This window comes from Cricetulus griseus, chromosome 10 (assembly GCF_003668045.3).
Source record: "Cricetulus griseus strain 17A/GY chromosome 10, alternate assembly CriGri-PICRH-1.0, whole genome shotgun sequence".
NCBI lineage: Eukaryota > Metazoa > Chordata > Mammalia > Rodentia > Cricetidae > Cricetulus > Cricetulus griseus.
The window spans coordinates 12,493,544-12,511,349 of record NC_048603.1 but is presented as its reverse complement, the minus strand read 5'-3'; the positions used below and the strand labels follow the sequence as shown (position 1 = coordinate 12,511,349).

The 17,806-nt window shown below is 40.6% G+C and overlaps 1 protein-coding gene across 24 annotated transcripts in view; it reads left to right on the top strand.

Moving 5' to 3' along the window:
• The window catches only part of LOC100752044 (regulating synaptic membrane exocytosis protein 2), a 390,889-nt gene that overhangs the window by 316,315 nt on the left and 56,768 nt on the right, over positions 1-17,806 (top strand). For 18 of the 24 annotated variants that reach the window (XM_035449593.1, XM_035449578.1, XM_035449596.1 and 15 more), the window contains one exon: positions 12,928-13,169. The exons of the other annotated variants lie outside the window; for them this stretch is intronic. In XM_035449593.1, coding sequence (XP_035305484.1) covers positions 12,928-13,169 — 242 coding nt within the window. The remainder of the gene's footprint in view (positions 1-12,927; positions 13,170-17,806) is intronic. 24 annotated transcript variants of the gene reach the window in all.

The following is a 17,806-nucleotide window of genomic DNA, read 5'->3' as shown; positions in this document are numbered from 1 at the left end:
TGACATCCTGAGGAATTCAATGAAGCTTAGTGCGCTCTTCTCCAATCACTTAACTGGTGTGATATTACAATCCTCGCAGTCGTGATTCTTAGTTATTTTATTACGTTTGTCTTGTCTATGGAGGATGGGTAGGGCGCAACACTGAGCCTGTGGGTGCCGGAGGACAGCTTGCAGGAGCCGTTCTCTCCACCATGTGTGACCCGTGGGTGAAACTCAGGATTGGAAGCCAGGGCAAACACCTTTACCCGCTAAACGGTCTCGCTCCCCGCCCTCCGCTTGCCCCTCCCTGATTACTGATTTCATAAAACTTTTAGCTTATGACTCATTCTTAAATTCTTAAAGCATCATTTCTTTCTCATATTTAATTATATACAGAAAACCAAAGACCACAACTGAAAGGCCCTTTGGAGGTTATTCAGTACTCTGACATAAAATAGGAGTAGTATTACTCTAAATCAGGCTCATCAACAAACTACTAGGAGAGATTTTTTTTTCAAAACAAATGCCCTGGCTGTGAAAAGCAGGACCTCTTTGTGGTTCTGTGGAGCTGACCACCCTCTCTTCCCCCACGTGCCGTACTGTGGAGCTGACCACCCAGTCTGTGTAGGACTCTGTAGAGCTGACCATCCAATCCTGAATAGTTCACTCTCTACCTTATGAGCTGTATACTTTGAAATGTATAATTGTTACAGGCTTTTGACAAGCCATTTCTACTTCCCTGTGACCTTTAAAGGCCACCCTCTTTAGCTTGCAGCATCATCATGAAAGTATTCGTTTTTAAAATACACTTTGAGTGTGTGTGTGTTATGTGTATCTCTGAGTTCCTGATCTATTCCATGATTTTAAAATCATGAAAAAAAAAATCAAAGGGGAGAATTTTGCCAATACGTACTTTCTTAAAATTGAGCTGTATTGCTAGGCGTTGGGGGCGCACGCCTTTAATCCCAGCACTTGGGAGGCAGAGGCAGGTGGATCTCTGTGAGTTCGAGGCCAGCCTGGTCTCCAGAGTGAGTGCCAGGATAGGCTCCAAAGCTACACAGAAAAACCCTGTCTCGAAAAACCAAAAAAAAAAAAAAAAAAAAAAAAAAGTGGCTTTTGTTGTGTACATATATGTTTGTTTATTAAAACATAAACATATTCTTTTATTATTGGAATTCTTCATAATTTTCATAAAATTTTTGTTTTATGTCCCTAAACTGATATTCCCAAATTATGTCTTCTTTTCTATAACACACACTATCAAATTTTGTTAAGTTCACATAATACTTAAGCAACTTAGTGATTTTTTTTTTAAATCCAAAATTATCAACTTTTCGACCACAATGTGACTTAAGATAATGGAATAATAGCAGAAAATGGGTAAAATTAACCACAAATAGGGAAAATGTCACCATGAATTGTGTAGAAATTTGGAGTGTTATAACTGGAATAATTAAACTGAACAAGACTGGTTGTTGGAGAGCTGGGCTAATCTCTGGCAGGAAATCGTTCTCCTAACGACTAGACTTCCTAGTTATCTACTTTTATCTTGTTGGCATAGCCTTGTTAACAAACTCCTTTATGTTGAAAATGTAGCTTTTTTTTCTGATTTCCACATTTTATGTTTTACTCGGTAGCATGATTTGCTGCTGGGGGTGACACAGCGTAGCCTCTACATGCCTACAGGACGTGTTTAACTTTTCTAGCCACTTAAGATTATAATTAGCATAAATGTACAATATATAATAATTTTTTGTTTTGTTTTTTGAGACAGTGTTTCTCTGTGTAGCTCTGGCTGTCCTGGAACTCACTCTGTAGACCAGGCTGGCCTTGAACTCACAGCAATATACCTGCCACTGCCTCATGAGTGCTGGGATTAAAGGCATGTGCCACCACCACCAGGCAAAATATCTAATATTTTTAACTTTTATTTAAGAAATATTTTAACCTCAATAATGCCTGTGGGTTGATGATAGTCTTATGAAATGAAAAATAGAAACACTGTCACAAGAGATTATTACAAATTGCAAAATCCCACCAGTAAATGCACCTACTGCCAGGCCTGAGGACCTGAGTTTGATCCCTTCGTGGTAGAAGAGAACCGACTCCTGCAAGTTATCCCAAGTTATTTCTGACCTCCACATGTAAAAAGAGGGAAGAGTGCTAAATGTCTAACATTTTGATGGTCTCCTTTCATCATCATGATTGATGGTGGTAGAAAAAAATCTTACACTGAGAAATTATGACTGAAACATTGTCCAGATACATAAATAGTAGCTAAGCAAATATTCTAAATCAGGTATTTGATGGTGGGCTTTTAAATGGATAATATTTTTCCTAGTGGCCAATAAATAGACAATTGTGGGCATGGTGTATATAAACTGACTCAAAATAAAGCTACGCGCACAGTCCAAGGAGGTCAGGAAAATGCAACTGTAGCAGTGAGCAAGGGTTGCTTGCCTGTTACAAAGAGTTATTCCATCTTCGACAGGGGGTTCGTGGATTTAGTTTTGAGTCTTATCTAGATGCTGTGTGATGACATGACGGCTCCCCTGACGGTTTGTCCTCAGATCCACTCTGACTTATTTTCCTTCTCCAAGGTTTGGACTGTGAGGCTCCTTGGCATGATGTAAAATCCTATCATATACAAGCGTCTGTCCATGTGCACACATATTTAGAAATGACTCCAATTTCCACAACACTGGAACTGGTGAATTCTTTAGGTCCACACTTGAAGCTGTGTGGTGCCGAATTGAATGTGTCAATCCCAGCATGCCCTTCTTGTTGAGGGTTTTTGTTGCTGTTGATTTTTGTTTATCTTTTCCTAACCTTGAGCCCTCTTGCCTTCTAAGCAAACAAAAGAACTGAGAACGATGCTGTGTGAAAGCACTGGCTAGCCCTCTGCTGCCATCCTGAACCCAGAGGGAACCATCTTGAGTCCACACCTGCTAAAAAGGACAGGCAGCGATCTATCTTTTTCTGGCAGCTTTCTAGAGTGATGCTGCCGAGCTCACTAAAAAAACAGGTCTGGCACCTCTGGTGTAGAGCTGACTCCAGGCACCCGAGGAGCAGTGGGAACTGCATGTGGAGCGTACAGTTCGTTGCTCGGCACTGTTGAAGGCAACAAGCCCGTTCTCTTTGTGCAGTTGTCCTCAGGCAAATATAAGACAACTTCCACAAGAGGCACTTAGCAAGGATAAATGAGGAGTAAATATCTGTTCTTGAAAAAAGGTAGGATGAGCTTTAGAGGGGTTCTGTTTTGTTTTCTTGTTGGCCTTCAGAAAGTCTAGCAGATTTCTCCACATTAGTGTGGAAGATAGATTTGAATAGATAAGAGACTCAGAGATAATGATCAGGTTTCAGCCAAATATGTAACATAAAGCACATTCTTATTCTCTGAAAAATTTCAGTGATTATAGAATGGAGATGCTCTATTTTATTTGTAATAAAGTTTTTAGACTAAATTATAATACATACTGTTTTTCACAAGTAGTCACTTATTTTATACTTACAGTCAAGAAATATTACTTGTCTCAACTTCTGCTCATTTAAACGATGTCTCTTGTTCAAACACAACGGTTTGTAGTTTTATGGTCAAATTTACATCCAAAGAATATTTTCATGTTAAGGTTAGCTTTTAATGTTACTTTTATTTTTTTATTTATTATTTTTGTGTGTGGTGTGTAGGGTAAGTGCTTGTGTTATTGTGCATGCATTGGGAGCCAGAACAGGATATAAGTGTCATTCTCCACCCTGCTGTCTGCACCACTGCCCTCCAGAGTCAGTGGCTCTCACTGAACTCAAGTTCACCTCTGTTACCAAGCTTGCTTGCCCAGGAGAGTTTTGTATCTACCTGTCTCTGCCCTCCAGAGCCAATGTTACAGACATGCTCAGACATGCCTGGCTTTTTACATGGATGCTGGACCTCAGACTGAGGCCCTCATGCTGGCGGAACTAAGCTCTCACCCCAGCATCATTTTTAGAGGCAAAATATGAATTTTTTTCTCATGGGAATGAAGACATGGCTCGGCAGTTAAGGATACCTGCTGCTCCTGCAAAGGACCTGAGTTTGGTTCCCAGCATCCTTGTGGCAACTCACAGCCATCCATAACTTAACTCCACTTCCTTGGGATCTGATGCCCTCTTCTTACCTTGGGGGCAGCAGGCACATACATATATGCATACATACATACACACATACATACAATACATACATGCATGCAGTACATACACACATACATACATGCATACAATATATACATGCATACCTACATGCATATAATACATACATACAATACATACATGCATGCAGTACATACACACATACATACATGCATAAACACATGCATGCACGCATACATTCAGGCAAAATATTCATATAAATATAACAAATAATAGGGAAATTTTTAATGAGATTTTTACTTAGTGTTCCTATTCCAAAAAATACACATTTCCTTTTTACAACATCTTAACAATTAAAGGTCCTGTAATAATAAAAATGGAGAAAATGTAAGTTGATACCCAAAGTATCATCTCCTAATATTTTGTTATAGAAGGTTTATTTTTTTTCAGGGCAGTGGAAATACTCAAAAGTACTTTATTAGTAGATACATTGACACGTTTTTCTAAACATGTAGAATGAACAACAGGAATATTGACACACTACATAGTAACCAGTCATGACAAATGCATGACTTTGGAGGGGATGCTCATTTTTTTTCTCCATTTTTTAATTTAAATTAGAAACAAGATTATTTTACATGTCAATTGCAGTTCCCTCTCCCTGCCCTCCGTTCCAGCCCCCCTCAACTAACACCCTACCTATTCCATAACCTTATAGAAGGTTTATTTTATTTTAAATGGTATATATATTACTTGTGATAAAGCCCCCCCCCCCAAAAAAAAGCTGGAACAAAAGTTGGAGAGAAATCTGTCACTGTCTGTGACATTTATATTTAGAAATAATTGGCTTTAATTGGTTTTGTTGGCCTGAGACATCATGGATAATAAGGATCAGTTCTAGTATAAAAATATAAGTACTTTGAGAGGTATTTGAAGTATGTTTTCTTCAGAACTGAACACTGGTAAAGAATTGAGTTAAACTGAGAAGAATCCTTTTTAAATTGACTAATGGCATGTGGTTTAAAGGGTGTGAACAGGAAAAGCACCAGCCTTACATGACACTCAGGAAACTGTCTGGCTTCCTCGGTCACCAGGTCTGCATGTGGCACACAGACATACATGTAGTCAAAAGAACCACACACATAAAAGAAATAAACATGTCTTCTAAAGATGTTTTCCTTTGCTGAAGTTCTGTGATTATAAAACAGAAGATGTAAAATCTTAGAAACTTAACTTTTACACTTTTCCTCTGATCCAAAATTACAATCATTGAAAGTAAGAATGTTATCTTAGTTTCTAGACTTTCACTTGAATTTCTAATGTCATGTTTCCCCATGCTAGAACTTTCTATAACAGGTTTTCATTTTCTTTTCCATTTGCTTAAGATCCTTCAACTTTGTCTAAAATTTAGTAAAACACCAGGAATCCTTATTTTAGTAGCTTTCTCGCCTTCTGACATCCCCATGGTCTTTCTAGTTTCTTCTTCCCTTAACAGTTAGTCTTCTAGAAGTCTCTACTATTACAGCTTCTCCTCTCTTTCCTTTAAATTCCTTGCTTAGTTCCCTGGAAAGTGATGTCTCTAGTCTAACAGGTTTGTTTTTCTTCAAAGTCAGTGTACCCTCAAAGCTTCCAACTCAGTGTCCCTTCTTAAAGATTTGTTTCAAATGGCATCTTTGCAGCTTTTCGCTGCTCCAAATTTCATGAACAATATTCTTCCTTTGTCTTCGGTGACATTTACCACTGTCTATCTGTATTTCAAATTTCTTCTCTGTCTTCTAGTCACCCCTCTTCCTACCCTTATTCACTGAGCTGTCTTCTTGAACTTTTGCATTTCCCCCTCCTCACATGTTAGCTGGCCTGCTTCAGCCATCCTCCAATCTTCATCAGTCCCTCAGTCTTCAAGTATTTATTGACTTCACCGTTTTAGCCTGGACTAGTCCTCTAAGCATTTGGACTGAGAGTAGAGCTTCCTCTGGAACCTCTCGGTCAGGAGATGACATCCATTCCAGTTGGGGGAGCAGTTGCTAAACCAGCAATCCTTGAGCAAATGCTTTGTTCTCTAAGGACTTGAGTCTCCTCTTCTGTAAAGGCAGACGGAACTTTTGTTAAGTCGAGGGTTAGCATCACTACCCCTTACCCATGTCACCGTGGAATCCGGCTAAGCCACACTGCTCATCTTCAAACCGTGCCTTGCTCTCTCAATTCTGTGCCATTATTTGTACCATTCTTCCCTGTGTGCTATCCTTCTTACTCCCAATTCCAGACACATGTTCATAAAAGCTTTCTCGATCTCTTATTTTCAGGTCTCCCTGCAATAGAATATCCTAACGCTAAGTCGTGTGTCGCTGGCCTCTGGCAGTTCTAACTGTTGCAGTCACTTGCTACGAGTGCTCTACATAATGACTGTTTGGTCCTTCTTTTTGCCACTGCAGAGCCACAGCTACTGGCAGCCCAAGTCCACACTTATAGAAAGACATTCTTCTGCATAGAGTATAATAAATACACACTGACGAGAGGAAATTCTCTTTGTGTGGAGAAAAAAACAAACAAACAACAAAAACTCTTTGTTCCCTTCAGCTTCAGCCCCCTTGTGCAAGATTGTGGGGCACAGTTCAGCCCCCGCCCATCCCCTTGGGACCTGACATCAAGTAGGTGCATGGGATATATTAACTAAAGGAAGCAGTTAATTGGCACCATGATGTTCGATATAGTTGAAATTAGCTGAATCAAGAAATGTTTGCTGGCCAGTAATTCAAGGAAGAAGGAGGCAAATGAGGTCATGTCTCTGAGGATCATAAAGTATTAGCTGATATCAGAAAAAAATATGCAGTGCTTATCAGATACATGTTATAGTGAGACATTTTAAAATTCTAACTTATGTAACTTTGTTCTTAACAATGAATGAAAACAATAACACTTCGGATTGAAATATGAACATTTTAGATGTAGCCTTATGGGAGTGGGGCTTATGTGTGTTTTGTATATATGTAGGTGCTCCTGTGAATTACATGTGCATGCTAGGGCATTTGCATGTGTGTGTACATGTGTGTAGGAGCCAGAGGTCAAAATCAAGTATTTCTCTCCTCTACTCTCCACCTTATTTCTTTGAGATAGGGCTTCTTACTCATCAATTCAGCTAGAGTAGCCAGCCAGTGGGCTCAGAGATCCAGCTGTCCACACCCACAGGGTGGTCAGCCAATGAGCTTGGGGATCCAGTTGTCTACACCCGTAGGATAGCTGGCCAATGAGCTCAGGGATCTCCAGCTGTCCACACCCACCACCAACCCCAGTGCTGGGAGTTACAGATGCCCACTACCAATGTCCAGCCTCCGTGTGTGTGTGTGTGTGTGTGTGTGTGTGTGTGTGTGTGTGTATGCATGTATGTATGTATGTTCTTAAATGTAACCTGTTGGGTGCGTATAATGCTACTCATGTATGCTTTTAGAGTTGCTCATTTGATAATTGGTGTGCTTTTGGTCTCAAGCCCACACAAAGAGCTACAGGCAACTAAGGAATACTGCCAATGAGAGAAGTAGTTTCTCTAGAGAACAATTCTTTTCTGAAGAAGTTTTAGTGTATTGAAATTTTACATACTAGCTAGCTATCAAGAAAGGAATTTCAGAAATTCTGGACTTCACATATGTCCCTTAGTTGATCTCAAGTAACTATTTTGAGATCATGGATCTTTGCGTCCTGCCATGAAGAACCAAGACTTGAACCCTCAAAGATGCATTGCTAATGACTATAATCAAGACGAGCAATTGTGACCAAAAATACTTTGTTACTTAGCTAAATGTTCTTCCCCACATCTGGACATTGACTTTGTGGTATCCACACACACACGTGCCCTCTCAACACACTGAAAATTCTATTCTAATACATTGTATCATCTTAATATAATGTGTTCATATCCAGGACATCCAATAAATATTAAAATCTTAAACTTTAAACTTCTGTCATAACTGACACCAAAGTATTGCTATGAGAAGTTCAGTGTTTCCACATGATTCAGAGATTTTCTTCAACGCTTGCCATCATCAGGGTTTCTTGGCACACGAGTATGGATCCCTGCTGGAGCTCTGCCAGCACTCTTATTCGTCCAGTAGACGGTGTCACCGTTTGTATCCCCATGTTGGGGATGACTAGTATGATGACTACTGTACTTGCTTAGATGGTCATCTGAGCTGACGTGACTAGCAAGTTAACAACTGTAAGTTCCACAGACTAGGAAAGGAACAGTGAGTGAGACCCTGAGGGTTTTAAAAGAGGGAACTTGATACAGCTGCAAGAGCCATGCAAGTAATAAGCTAGAATTCACGGTATAACCCTCCAAAATGAAATGTCTGCCCAACAGCTACCAATACTGCCATAAGAATGAATCCCAGGAGCTGAGTAGTGGCTCAGTGGTTGAAAGGCTGGCTGTGCAAGCAAGACGCCTGGGTTTGGATGCTCAGCACACATGCACAAGCCGGGCCCACCAGCTCATACCAGTAGTCCTAGAGCTGATAGTCAGAGGCAGGAGGATCTCAGATGCTTGCCCAGCCAGCCAGCCTAGCTGAATCAGTGAACTCCATGTTCAGTGAGAGACGCTGCCTCAAAAAAAAAAAAAAAAAAAAAAAAAAAAAAAAAAAAAAAGGGAGAGCAACAGAAGAGTCTGTCACCTGACTGATGACACATACATGGGCACATCCACCCACATATATGAACAAACCACACACACGTCTACATGCAAGAGAGTTATAATCTTAACGGATTATCTCTTCACACTGGACGAAACAGTGGGAAAGAAGTCAGGGCATGCCTTTCCAGTTTAGCTAATCCCACTCCATTTTTTTTCATTGTGTAACTTTCCCCTGCTGTGCTTTCCGAACTCCACGGTACTGTGCTGCTAGACCTTCCGTATCCCTACCTACCAAAGTCTAAGATCTACTGGTTGCTAAGTCTTGTCAGTCCCTCCTCACTTGCCAGATGGCCACGTGATGAAACCCTCATTTATGTGTGAAAACATTGCATTTACAGTGCGGTTCCTATGTCCATGTTCTTACAAATCATAAAATTCAGGCTAAGTCACTTACCTGTATCATTTCAAACATATCAAGTAATATATTTCACTCCATATAATCACATATTGTATGTTCTATATATGTCTTTGAACAATATTTACAAATACTCTGTGGGAAAAAGAGATACTCCATTCTTCCAATAATACTAGGTTTGGCTTTTCATATTAAGTATTATTTTGTGTTAAAATTGATCATTTGCATTAAGAATTTTATATGCCTAACTTTTTTGTTTTTGTTTTTTTATTTTTTATACATTTGAATTACAAACAAGATTGAATTACATGATGATCCCAGTTCCCTTCTCCCTCCCTTCCTCCTCTACCACCCCCCCAACTAAAATCCTACCTGTCATATGTCCTTTCTTCTAATCTACACCTGACTCAAAATTTCTGCTCCCTCATGACCTCTGCATCCTTCCTTTTCTTTCCTTCTCACTCTCGTAGCTCCCTCCCCCCTCTTCCCATGTTCTCAATTTGCTCTGGGGATGGTGACCCTTTCCCCTTCTCCAGGGGACAAAGTTTGTCTCTGTTAGGGTCTTCCTTGTTTACTAGTATCTCTGTATGCCTAACTTTCAAACTGCAAAACATGTAGCATTTGTATTTCAAGCCAAATCTTAGAAAACACAAATAAAGCAATATTTAGAAACATGGGAACCCTATCTAGAACTGAGCATCCTGCAGTCAATCCAACCACAGCTTAATGGCCTGACCCAGCAGGAAGAGCCAGAGAGCTGTAGTCCTAAGTTCACGGGATGAACAAGGTTCAATACTTTTTGCCTATGTAAAGAAAATGTACTATCGGCCCCTGCTTGCTCTTTTCTTTTGCCTCTTCTAATTTATTTTATTGTTATCATTGCTGATTTTTTTATGTTTTTTCTGGGAAAACCAGAATAGAAAAAAAATGAACATTTTAAGCAAATATTGCCAGAAAAAGGTTAAAGCTGCTTTTTAGTTCAATGGTATCTATATACATATATGTCTCCTATTATATTTGCCATGTATTATATTTTCTACTAAAATTATCATTCTGAACAAATAATTTTATCTTTAAATTCCCTTTATTCCATATCACGTACCTTATTGGTTCATCTCATGAACCCAGGCTTCCTGAACTGTCTGGACTAGTGTCCAGTCTTCACTTTTGTGGCTGTGATCTGGACTAGTGTCCAGTGTTCACTCCTGTGCTGTGATCTGGACTAGTGTCCAGCCTTTACTCCTGTGCTGTGATCTGGACTTCACCCCTGTGGCTGTGATATGGACTGGTGTCCAGAGTTCACTCCTGTGGCTGTGATCTGAACTAGTGTGTTCAGTCTTCACTCCTGTGGATGTGATCTGGACTTCACTCCTGTGGATGTGATCTGGACTTCACTCTTGTGGCTGTGATCTGGATTAGTGTCCCGTGTTCACTCCTGTGGCTGTGATAAAAGACCCTGACAGAGGCATCTTAGGGGAGAAGAGCTTCATGTTAGCTCATGGTTCCAGCTCATAGTCCAGCATAGCAAGGTAGTCAAAGGGGAGGGACCCTAGCAGCTAGTCACATCTGCAGCCAGGGCAGGGCAGAGAGGGTGAGTTCATGTGTGCTGTGCTCAGCAGTCCAGGATCCATAAACAGACAATGGCACTGCTACTTTCAGTCTGTGTCCTTCCACGTGAATTATTGCAATCAAGACAGCCCCTTCTCTCAACAAAACTTTGGCCTTCTGGGGTTTACTCTTTTTCTGATAGGAGCATTCTCCAAAACTCACATGTTGCTGGGCATAGTGGTGCACGCCTTTAATCCTAGCACTCAGGAGGCAGAGGTAGGCACATCTCTGTGAGTTCAAGGCCAGCCTGGTGGCCTTGTGGTTATATAAAGAAATCCTGTCTTGAAAAAGCAAAGCAAAGCAAAAGCTAATATGTTAAACATGTGTGTGTGTGTGTGTGTGTGTGTGTGTGTGTAACCCCAAATCCATGGAGTAAGAGCTCTCTGTAAAGAATTGTGTTTCATAGATACAGCTCTTCCACTTTGTACAACGTTACTGAATGATGACAGTGTGGTGCTGTGAGAAGGAAAACGGTTCTTGCAGCTCTGGCTCTGAGCCCAACACTCCAGAGCCTTCCTCGTGTTTTCTTGCTTCTTACATAAGGAAATGAAGGTGCAGAAAACTGAAAAGGTTCCTCCAGGGTCGTGTGGTTAGTCACTAAAGCCAAAGGTCAACCTGGTGTCCTGTGTTGGTGCTGTGTACGTTCCAACAGTACCTTTTGGCTGTAACAAGACCATTCAGACACTTTAATCCCTCAGAGTTCTTCAGTTCAGTTAGAAATGTCACTGTTGTGGATGAGACTAAATAGATAGCACATTTTGAAGGGCTTTAAGCTCTGTTATAATTTCCATTTATCAGCTTTTCCCCTTACAAATTATTTTAAAATAAATATTCTTGTTTTGTAAATGAAAATCCTAGGGCTTGGAGTAGCACAAATAATTTTTCTTCAAAATACATCAGTAAGGTAACAGTGCAGATGGATTCAACTGGATGAGTGCCTTCCACAATGTTTGCTCTAGTTTCTCTCTATCTTTTTGTTTTGTTTTGTTTTGTTTTGGTTTTTCGAGACAAGGTTTCTCTGTGTGGCTTTGGAGGCTGTCCTGGAACTTGCTCTGGAGACCAGGCTGGCCTTGAACTCACAGAGATCTGCCTGCCTCTGCCTCTGCCTCCCGAGTGCTGGGATTAAAGGCGCGCGTGCCACCAACACCCTGCCTAGTTTCTCTTTTTTATCAAAGAGTAACAAAATCAAACAAACGTGAAAACTGTTAGTGTGTGGTATTGTAAAAACGCAAGCAATGCTTTTCTCTCTGCCTCGTTTTTGGTTAAAATTGATACGTGGGATAAGATAGTTCAATGTAGTCTTAAGCTTTCACACTGCCCCCTTTAAAAAAAAATCTTGGAGAAAATGTGATGTTTTTCCCTCCCTACTTTCTATTCCTTTCTTTTTATTTCTCATGTACTGAGCAGTCCCATTGTCAGGACCAAAGTAAAACACACACTATGACTCTCTAATACCGAGTCAAAATGATGATGTCTAAATAAATCCTTGCAAGACATGCTGCCTCCTTCACGTGGCCCCGGCTTTGTAGGGAGCAGCTGGAGAGTGTTTGCTCATCCCCACTCCACCTCCCCCAGCCTCCTGGTGACTGGAAAAATCCAGGTCCTGTCTTTGAGATACTAGTCTTTCAGCGAGTCCACGGTCCACTGCCACGTTTCAGTGATTGGCTAATTGCTTTCCGACTCTGTCCAAAAAATACGAGGGAAGTCTTTATTTTTGAAAACTTGAATTCAACACCAATAACTACAAAATTAAGTGGAACAACTTTTTAGGACATAAGAGTAAGGACTGTATCCAGCCCTCTTAAAAGATGTGGCCATGATGAAGTAAGACTACTTAAACCTAAAGCCCACGTGGCCTTGCCACACAGCCCGCAGCTCTTAAGAAAGCCGCCGAGTTTTTGTGTTTGTTTTCCTCCGCGACCATCCAAACCAGTGCCTCGAGAGTAGAAACAGAATTGAGTCTGATGTTGTGCACAGTTGCCTGATGGGTTACGGTTGTCAGGATAATGAATAGAACATACTCAAGACCATGCTATTTGAAAAACCCTAAACCCTAAAAGTAGTCCATTCCAAAGTTGATTAAAATGTGACCGCTGTGTTCCCGGGGCTTCATCTAAAATGCCTCTTCTGTCTTTTCCTCTCCCACCCTCATCTTCATTGTTAACGGGCCACCGGCTGACAGTGTCTTTACATCCAAAATGCAAAGCAGACAGATGGGCTTGTCAGGGAAGAGCATGACCAAGAGCACCAGCATCAGCGGAGACATGTGCTCGCTGGAGAAGAGCGACGGCAGCCAGTCGGACACGGCGGTGGGCACCTTGGGTACCAGTGGCAAGAAGCGACGCTCTAGCATTGGGGCCAAAATGGTAGCTATTGTTGGTCTCTCGCGGAAAAGTCGCAGTGCTTCGCAGCTCAGCCAAACCGGTAGGAATTTTTATGTTTCTCTTGACTTGGTATTGCGTTGTCGTTATGATACACGTTCTTCTCGTGTCCTTTCGTCACAGTAAATTTGTGGATGGTGACATCGTCCAGAGGCAAAGGAGAGCGTTAGTTAGGCTAGCGCATCCTTTTGAAAAGTAACAATGATGGGCTTTTTTTTTTTGCAGCATCAAACAAACCTGTTTCAAAGAGAACTTGTGCTGCGGTTGAAAATGTGTGTCTTTGCTCCTCAGGGGAGAAGCTCTGGCGGCGACTGCTAGGTACCGAAGCCTCCAGGAGGCAACTTTAGGCAGCCGGACGGTTTCTTTCCCCCAGGTTCCGCACCGTGGAGCTTGCCACAGTGAATTCCATCCCCAGCAACTTGCGATGGAGAAGACATCTTGCAGTTTGTGTCTATTGCCGACAACCTAACTTTCTTTTCAGCCTGTAAGCAACGTTTACCAGTACTATCAGTTTCCTCGCTAAGTCTTCATTCCCTTGATGAAACTTGAAGCTACAGCCGGGATGGGAGGATTTTTCTGCTGACAGTGAAGATATTCAAGGCTTTGCTACTTTAAAATTCGGTTTCTAATTACATCCGCAAAAATAAATTATATACAGCACTCCTACTCAGAAAAGCCACTGTTAGCAATTAAGAAATTTGTGAGTCAAAGCAATGCCTTTTTTTTTCAAACGTATGTTGCTAATTAAACATTAAAACCCTGGTATCTTGAAAATAATAGCATATCTTCTACTTAAACAAAGACATATAATGTGGTGTTCTTTTATAGTGAAATAAATTACAGGCAACTGGATTAATTCTAATTTCTGTTTGGATGCAAGGGTTTTTGTTTTGTTTTATAAGAAATTGGAGTATATATCTACAACACAAAATAATTAGAGGTTGTATTAATTCTTGGACCCGGCTAATCTTGGTTTCACAAACCATACTTTGATTATAAAAATTAGGCCTTGTGTAATAACACCATATTGAAATAGTTATTTAATAATAGTCTTTAAATTCTAGTTGCTGCTTACTTGATAAGGGTTTTGTTATTGTAATTTTTGTTTGGTGTTTTACAATGCTATTTCTCACTTTTCTGTAGAAACAAGTTTAATTTGCAGATGCACAAGTTACCCCTAAATGATTTCAACAGGGTCTAAAAACAGCTAATACTTATACATAATTAAGTGTTGTGTTGGCATCACAAATATTGGGATTTTGATTGAGAGGTGTTTTTTTTACTTTCTAGCAATTAAAACTTTTTTGCAATTCTTTATTTAAACTTGAAGACATCTGTAAATCTGAAGTTGCACTTAAAAAAAAGTCTGTGTTTTAAAAAGAATTAGAAATGCACAACAAATTAGTGTAGCAAAGTGGATGCAGAGAGGCAGAGCCCTGGCGACTGAGCTGCAATAGGACAGAAACAAGGCCGTCCAGCTGTTGTTGCACTGCAGGGAAACCATGGCAACATGTTCCGGGCATTGCAAAAAAGCCTCAGAAAAAGACCTTAAGGAATGAAGATAATTGGGTGTTTACCTCAGTTAAAACGTTATACAGTGCATGCACTTTTTGAAACATCACATTCAATTAACATGTAAACTTCTTATTTCTATATATGTCAGTTAAAATTTATTTTGAGTTTCACAATGAGAAATGATACTCAAAGTTAGATAATATCTGGTATTAACCTACATAATTAATCACACTTAATGATTTTTTTTTGCAAACATTGAGCGCTTACTGTTTATCAGAGGCATCAAGCCAAGGTCACTTATCTCAGGATGTTTAAAACACAGGCAAGTATTTAATGTGTTGCTTCCAGAGTCCGTCAGTGGTAGAACTAGAGTTACCTGGAAGATGGGGCACTGGGCATGCAGAGGAAGGCTATCACCCTGAACTAGAGCTTCGGGAGTTCATTCCTGGAGAAAATGGCCCCTCATCTACCGTATCATCTCAGTGACTAGAGTGACGATGAACTAGACAGAAACCATAATGAGCAGGGTCTACAGGTGGATGGATATGCGCCAGAATGAGTAAGGTGTTCTGTGGAACTCTAACAGAAAGCACTGGCCTGGAGATGAGGCTGATAGGTAAGTCGGCACAGAACTCCTGTGGGGATGAAGTCGAGAAAGGAAAATAGACCCCGGGGAAATTTTGAAGAGCAAGCTTAGAACTGAGGCAGTGACGGGGTGGGGGGGCCAAGGCACAAGGTCAGAAAGAGGTGGTTTAAAGCTACCCCCGCCCGACTCCTTGTGTGACCCATAGATAGATGGCAGTGCCTTTAACGCATACTGTATGCAGAAGCAGAGGGTGTAAGGAGGAAACAAGAATGGGTCTGAATACCTTGACTTTGTCTCTGTGCAAATCCCCAAGTCGGAGGTATCCAAAACATATTCAGCTAAGCATGTCTAAGTCTTAACATAAACACGAGAGCTACAAAGTTCAGGCTGCCTTTAAAGCTGGAGTTGTCAGGGGAGAGCGTAATGGATGAAAGAGCAGTTAACTGAGAGAATACTCATGATCTCATCCTGTATTGTCTGATTGTTGCTTATGCGAAGACTCTCAAAAGTCATTATTAAGGAATCATCCATTGTATCTCCAAATGCAGATGGTCTTATATTATACCTTTCCATACATGTAGCTTATGCATGATCCATTTGCATTGTGCTATTTTATTTATTTCCTATCAAAGCGGAGGTTGCTTGTTTGAGGCTGGGTTCTAATGTGTACTTTGCTACCCATAACTTTATAGCATCTGAAAAGGGTCTTTTGCCATCTAGTGCAGCATATTTTCAGTCTGTGAGGTAGTCAGTCCCAGGGCACCTTTGCAGAGTCATTCTGACTACCATCAGTGTTACTAGTACAGAGGGATGGAAGGGGAGAGATCCAGAAAGACTACCACGCAGTTAAGTTACTGTTTATATCTTGTGTACTTTCTTGGCAGCAACATCTGAAGAAATAAAAAGTTAACTCTCAAAATTTACATGTTTTTTACTAGCAAGCACAAGATTTAAACTGTTCCTAACAAAATTAAAGCCAGTATTTACTATATTAAAACATATGATGAGCAGCAGCAAGAGATTATTGCTGAATTTTTACCGCCTAAGGTTTCTATGTCATCGCCCCATTTTACACATCAAAAGCTTTATGGGAGACAGATCTGGTCCTCTTGATGACTCCATGTCATCTGCAGTGTGTAATTAGTTAGGGTTTCATATCACTGGGGAAAAAACTTCCTTTCAAAATAAAAATTCCTCGGAGTAAGACTTTTAGTATAGGCTTTACTCAATTTAATTGGTTATAAATTTAAGGTGTAAATAGCCAAGGGGAATTGTTCTTGGGAATAATCAGTAGTTGCCTAGTAACTGTAAATAAGTAGACCATAAAAGGTTGTTTCTGAGCTGAGAAACACAAATAAAAAAAAAAGGAAATCTTTTAATTTTATTAGGGTCAAATGCTTTAAAGTTTCCTGAGTATCTGAGCATCAACAGAAATGCAGTTTTGAGGTCAAGGCTGTTTGAAATTAATTCCCACACAGGTTTGGGTGCTGGCTTTTATACTTCTAAGTCCTGCTTTAGTTAAACACTATGAAGACTTCCAAAGAGACAACAGCAGCCATCTGTTAGTAAATTAATAAAACTGCAGATACATAGTATAACTATGAGCAGTGTTGAGGAGTGACTGGGTAGCTCATTTTTCCAATGTGTGGAAAAGGCTGTTGGCTCGTTGTCCCCAAAGGGCTTGGACTCTGGTCCACATTGCCGACGTCATAGAACAAACACCACTAGCATGGGCTCCGTCCTCTGGTGCTGTGTTAAGCGAGCATCCTTACAACTCTTTATTCCAGGGTAAATTTCTTTTTAATTGAAACTGCTACTCGATACCTCATAATGCTTTAAAATTATTCACTGACTGTTTATTGGGGTTTACTACTGGACAAACAATTTGACATGTGCTCACTCAGATTCTCCTTGTTTGGTATGTATGTCCCAGAGGGAAAGACAGTCTTAAACAAATGAGTGACTAGTCAAAATGGCAAAGCTTGTGGCCATCGCGGAGAATACTAACCTAATCTGCCCCATCTTTCTGTCATCAAGGACAAAGGGCTCTACGAGTTCAGTCCCACCGAAGGATCACATTTGTATGCCGTATTTGCTGTGAGAGGAAGAGGCAGCTGATCGTAGTTTAATGTAGGTATATATTGTAGATTAAAATATTGGGAAAGTAGAACCTAGCACTCTTTTCTTTAGCATTCAAGTTAGGGACGAAGGGAGTGATGTAATTTGGGGGCTTTTGATCCTTAGGGTGTCTTTGTTTTTTGTATTGTTCTGGTATATGCAAAATGTATTTCTTTTTGCTGGCAACTTTATAATTTCTTAGAAAAATGAAGGTGTAGCAAGAGCTCCTAACAAAGTATGAGCAGAGGCGGGGAAACATTTTGGTGAGGAAATTGCCGGTGAGGTGACACACACTGCTGAAGTCAGGTAATAATGGTCTAGGGCGGCAAGCAGCACCGCTGAGTGACTCCAGGAGACTGTCCATAGGCGACACACTGAGGCAGCTTTTGTGTCAGCCCCTCTCAGCCAAACCCTCCTTTTCAGAGGAATTATGGTGCTGAAGGTAGGGGACAAGGGCCACC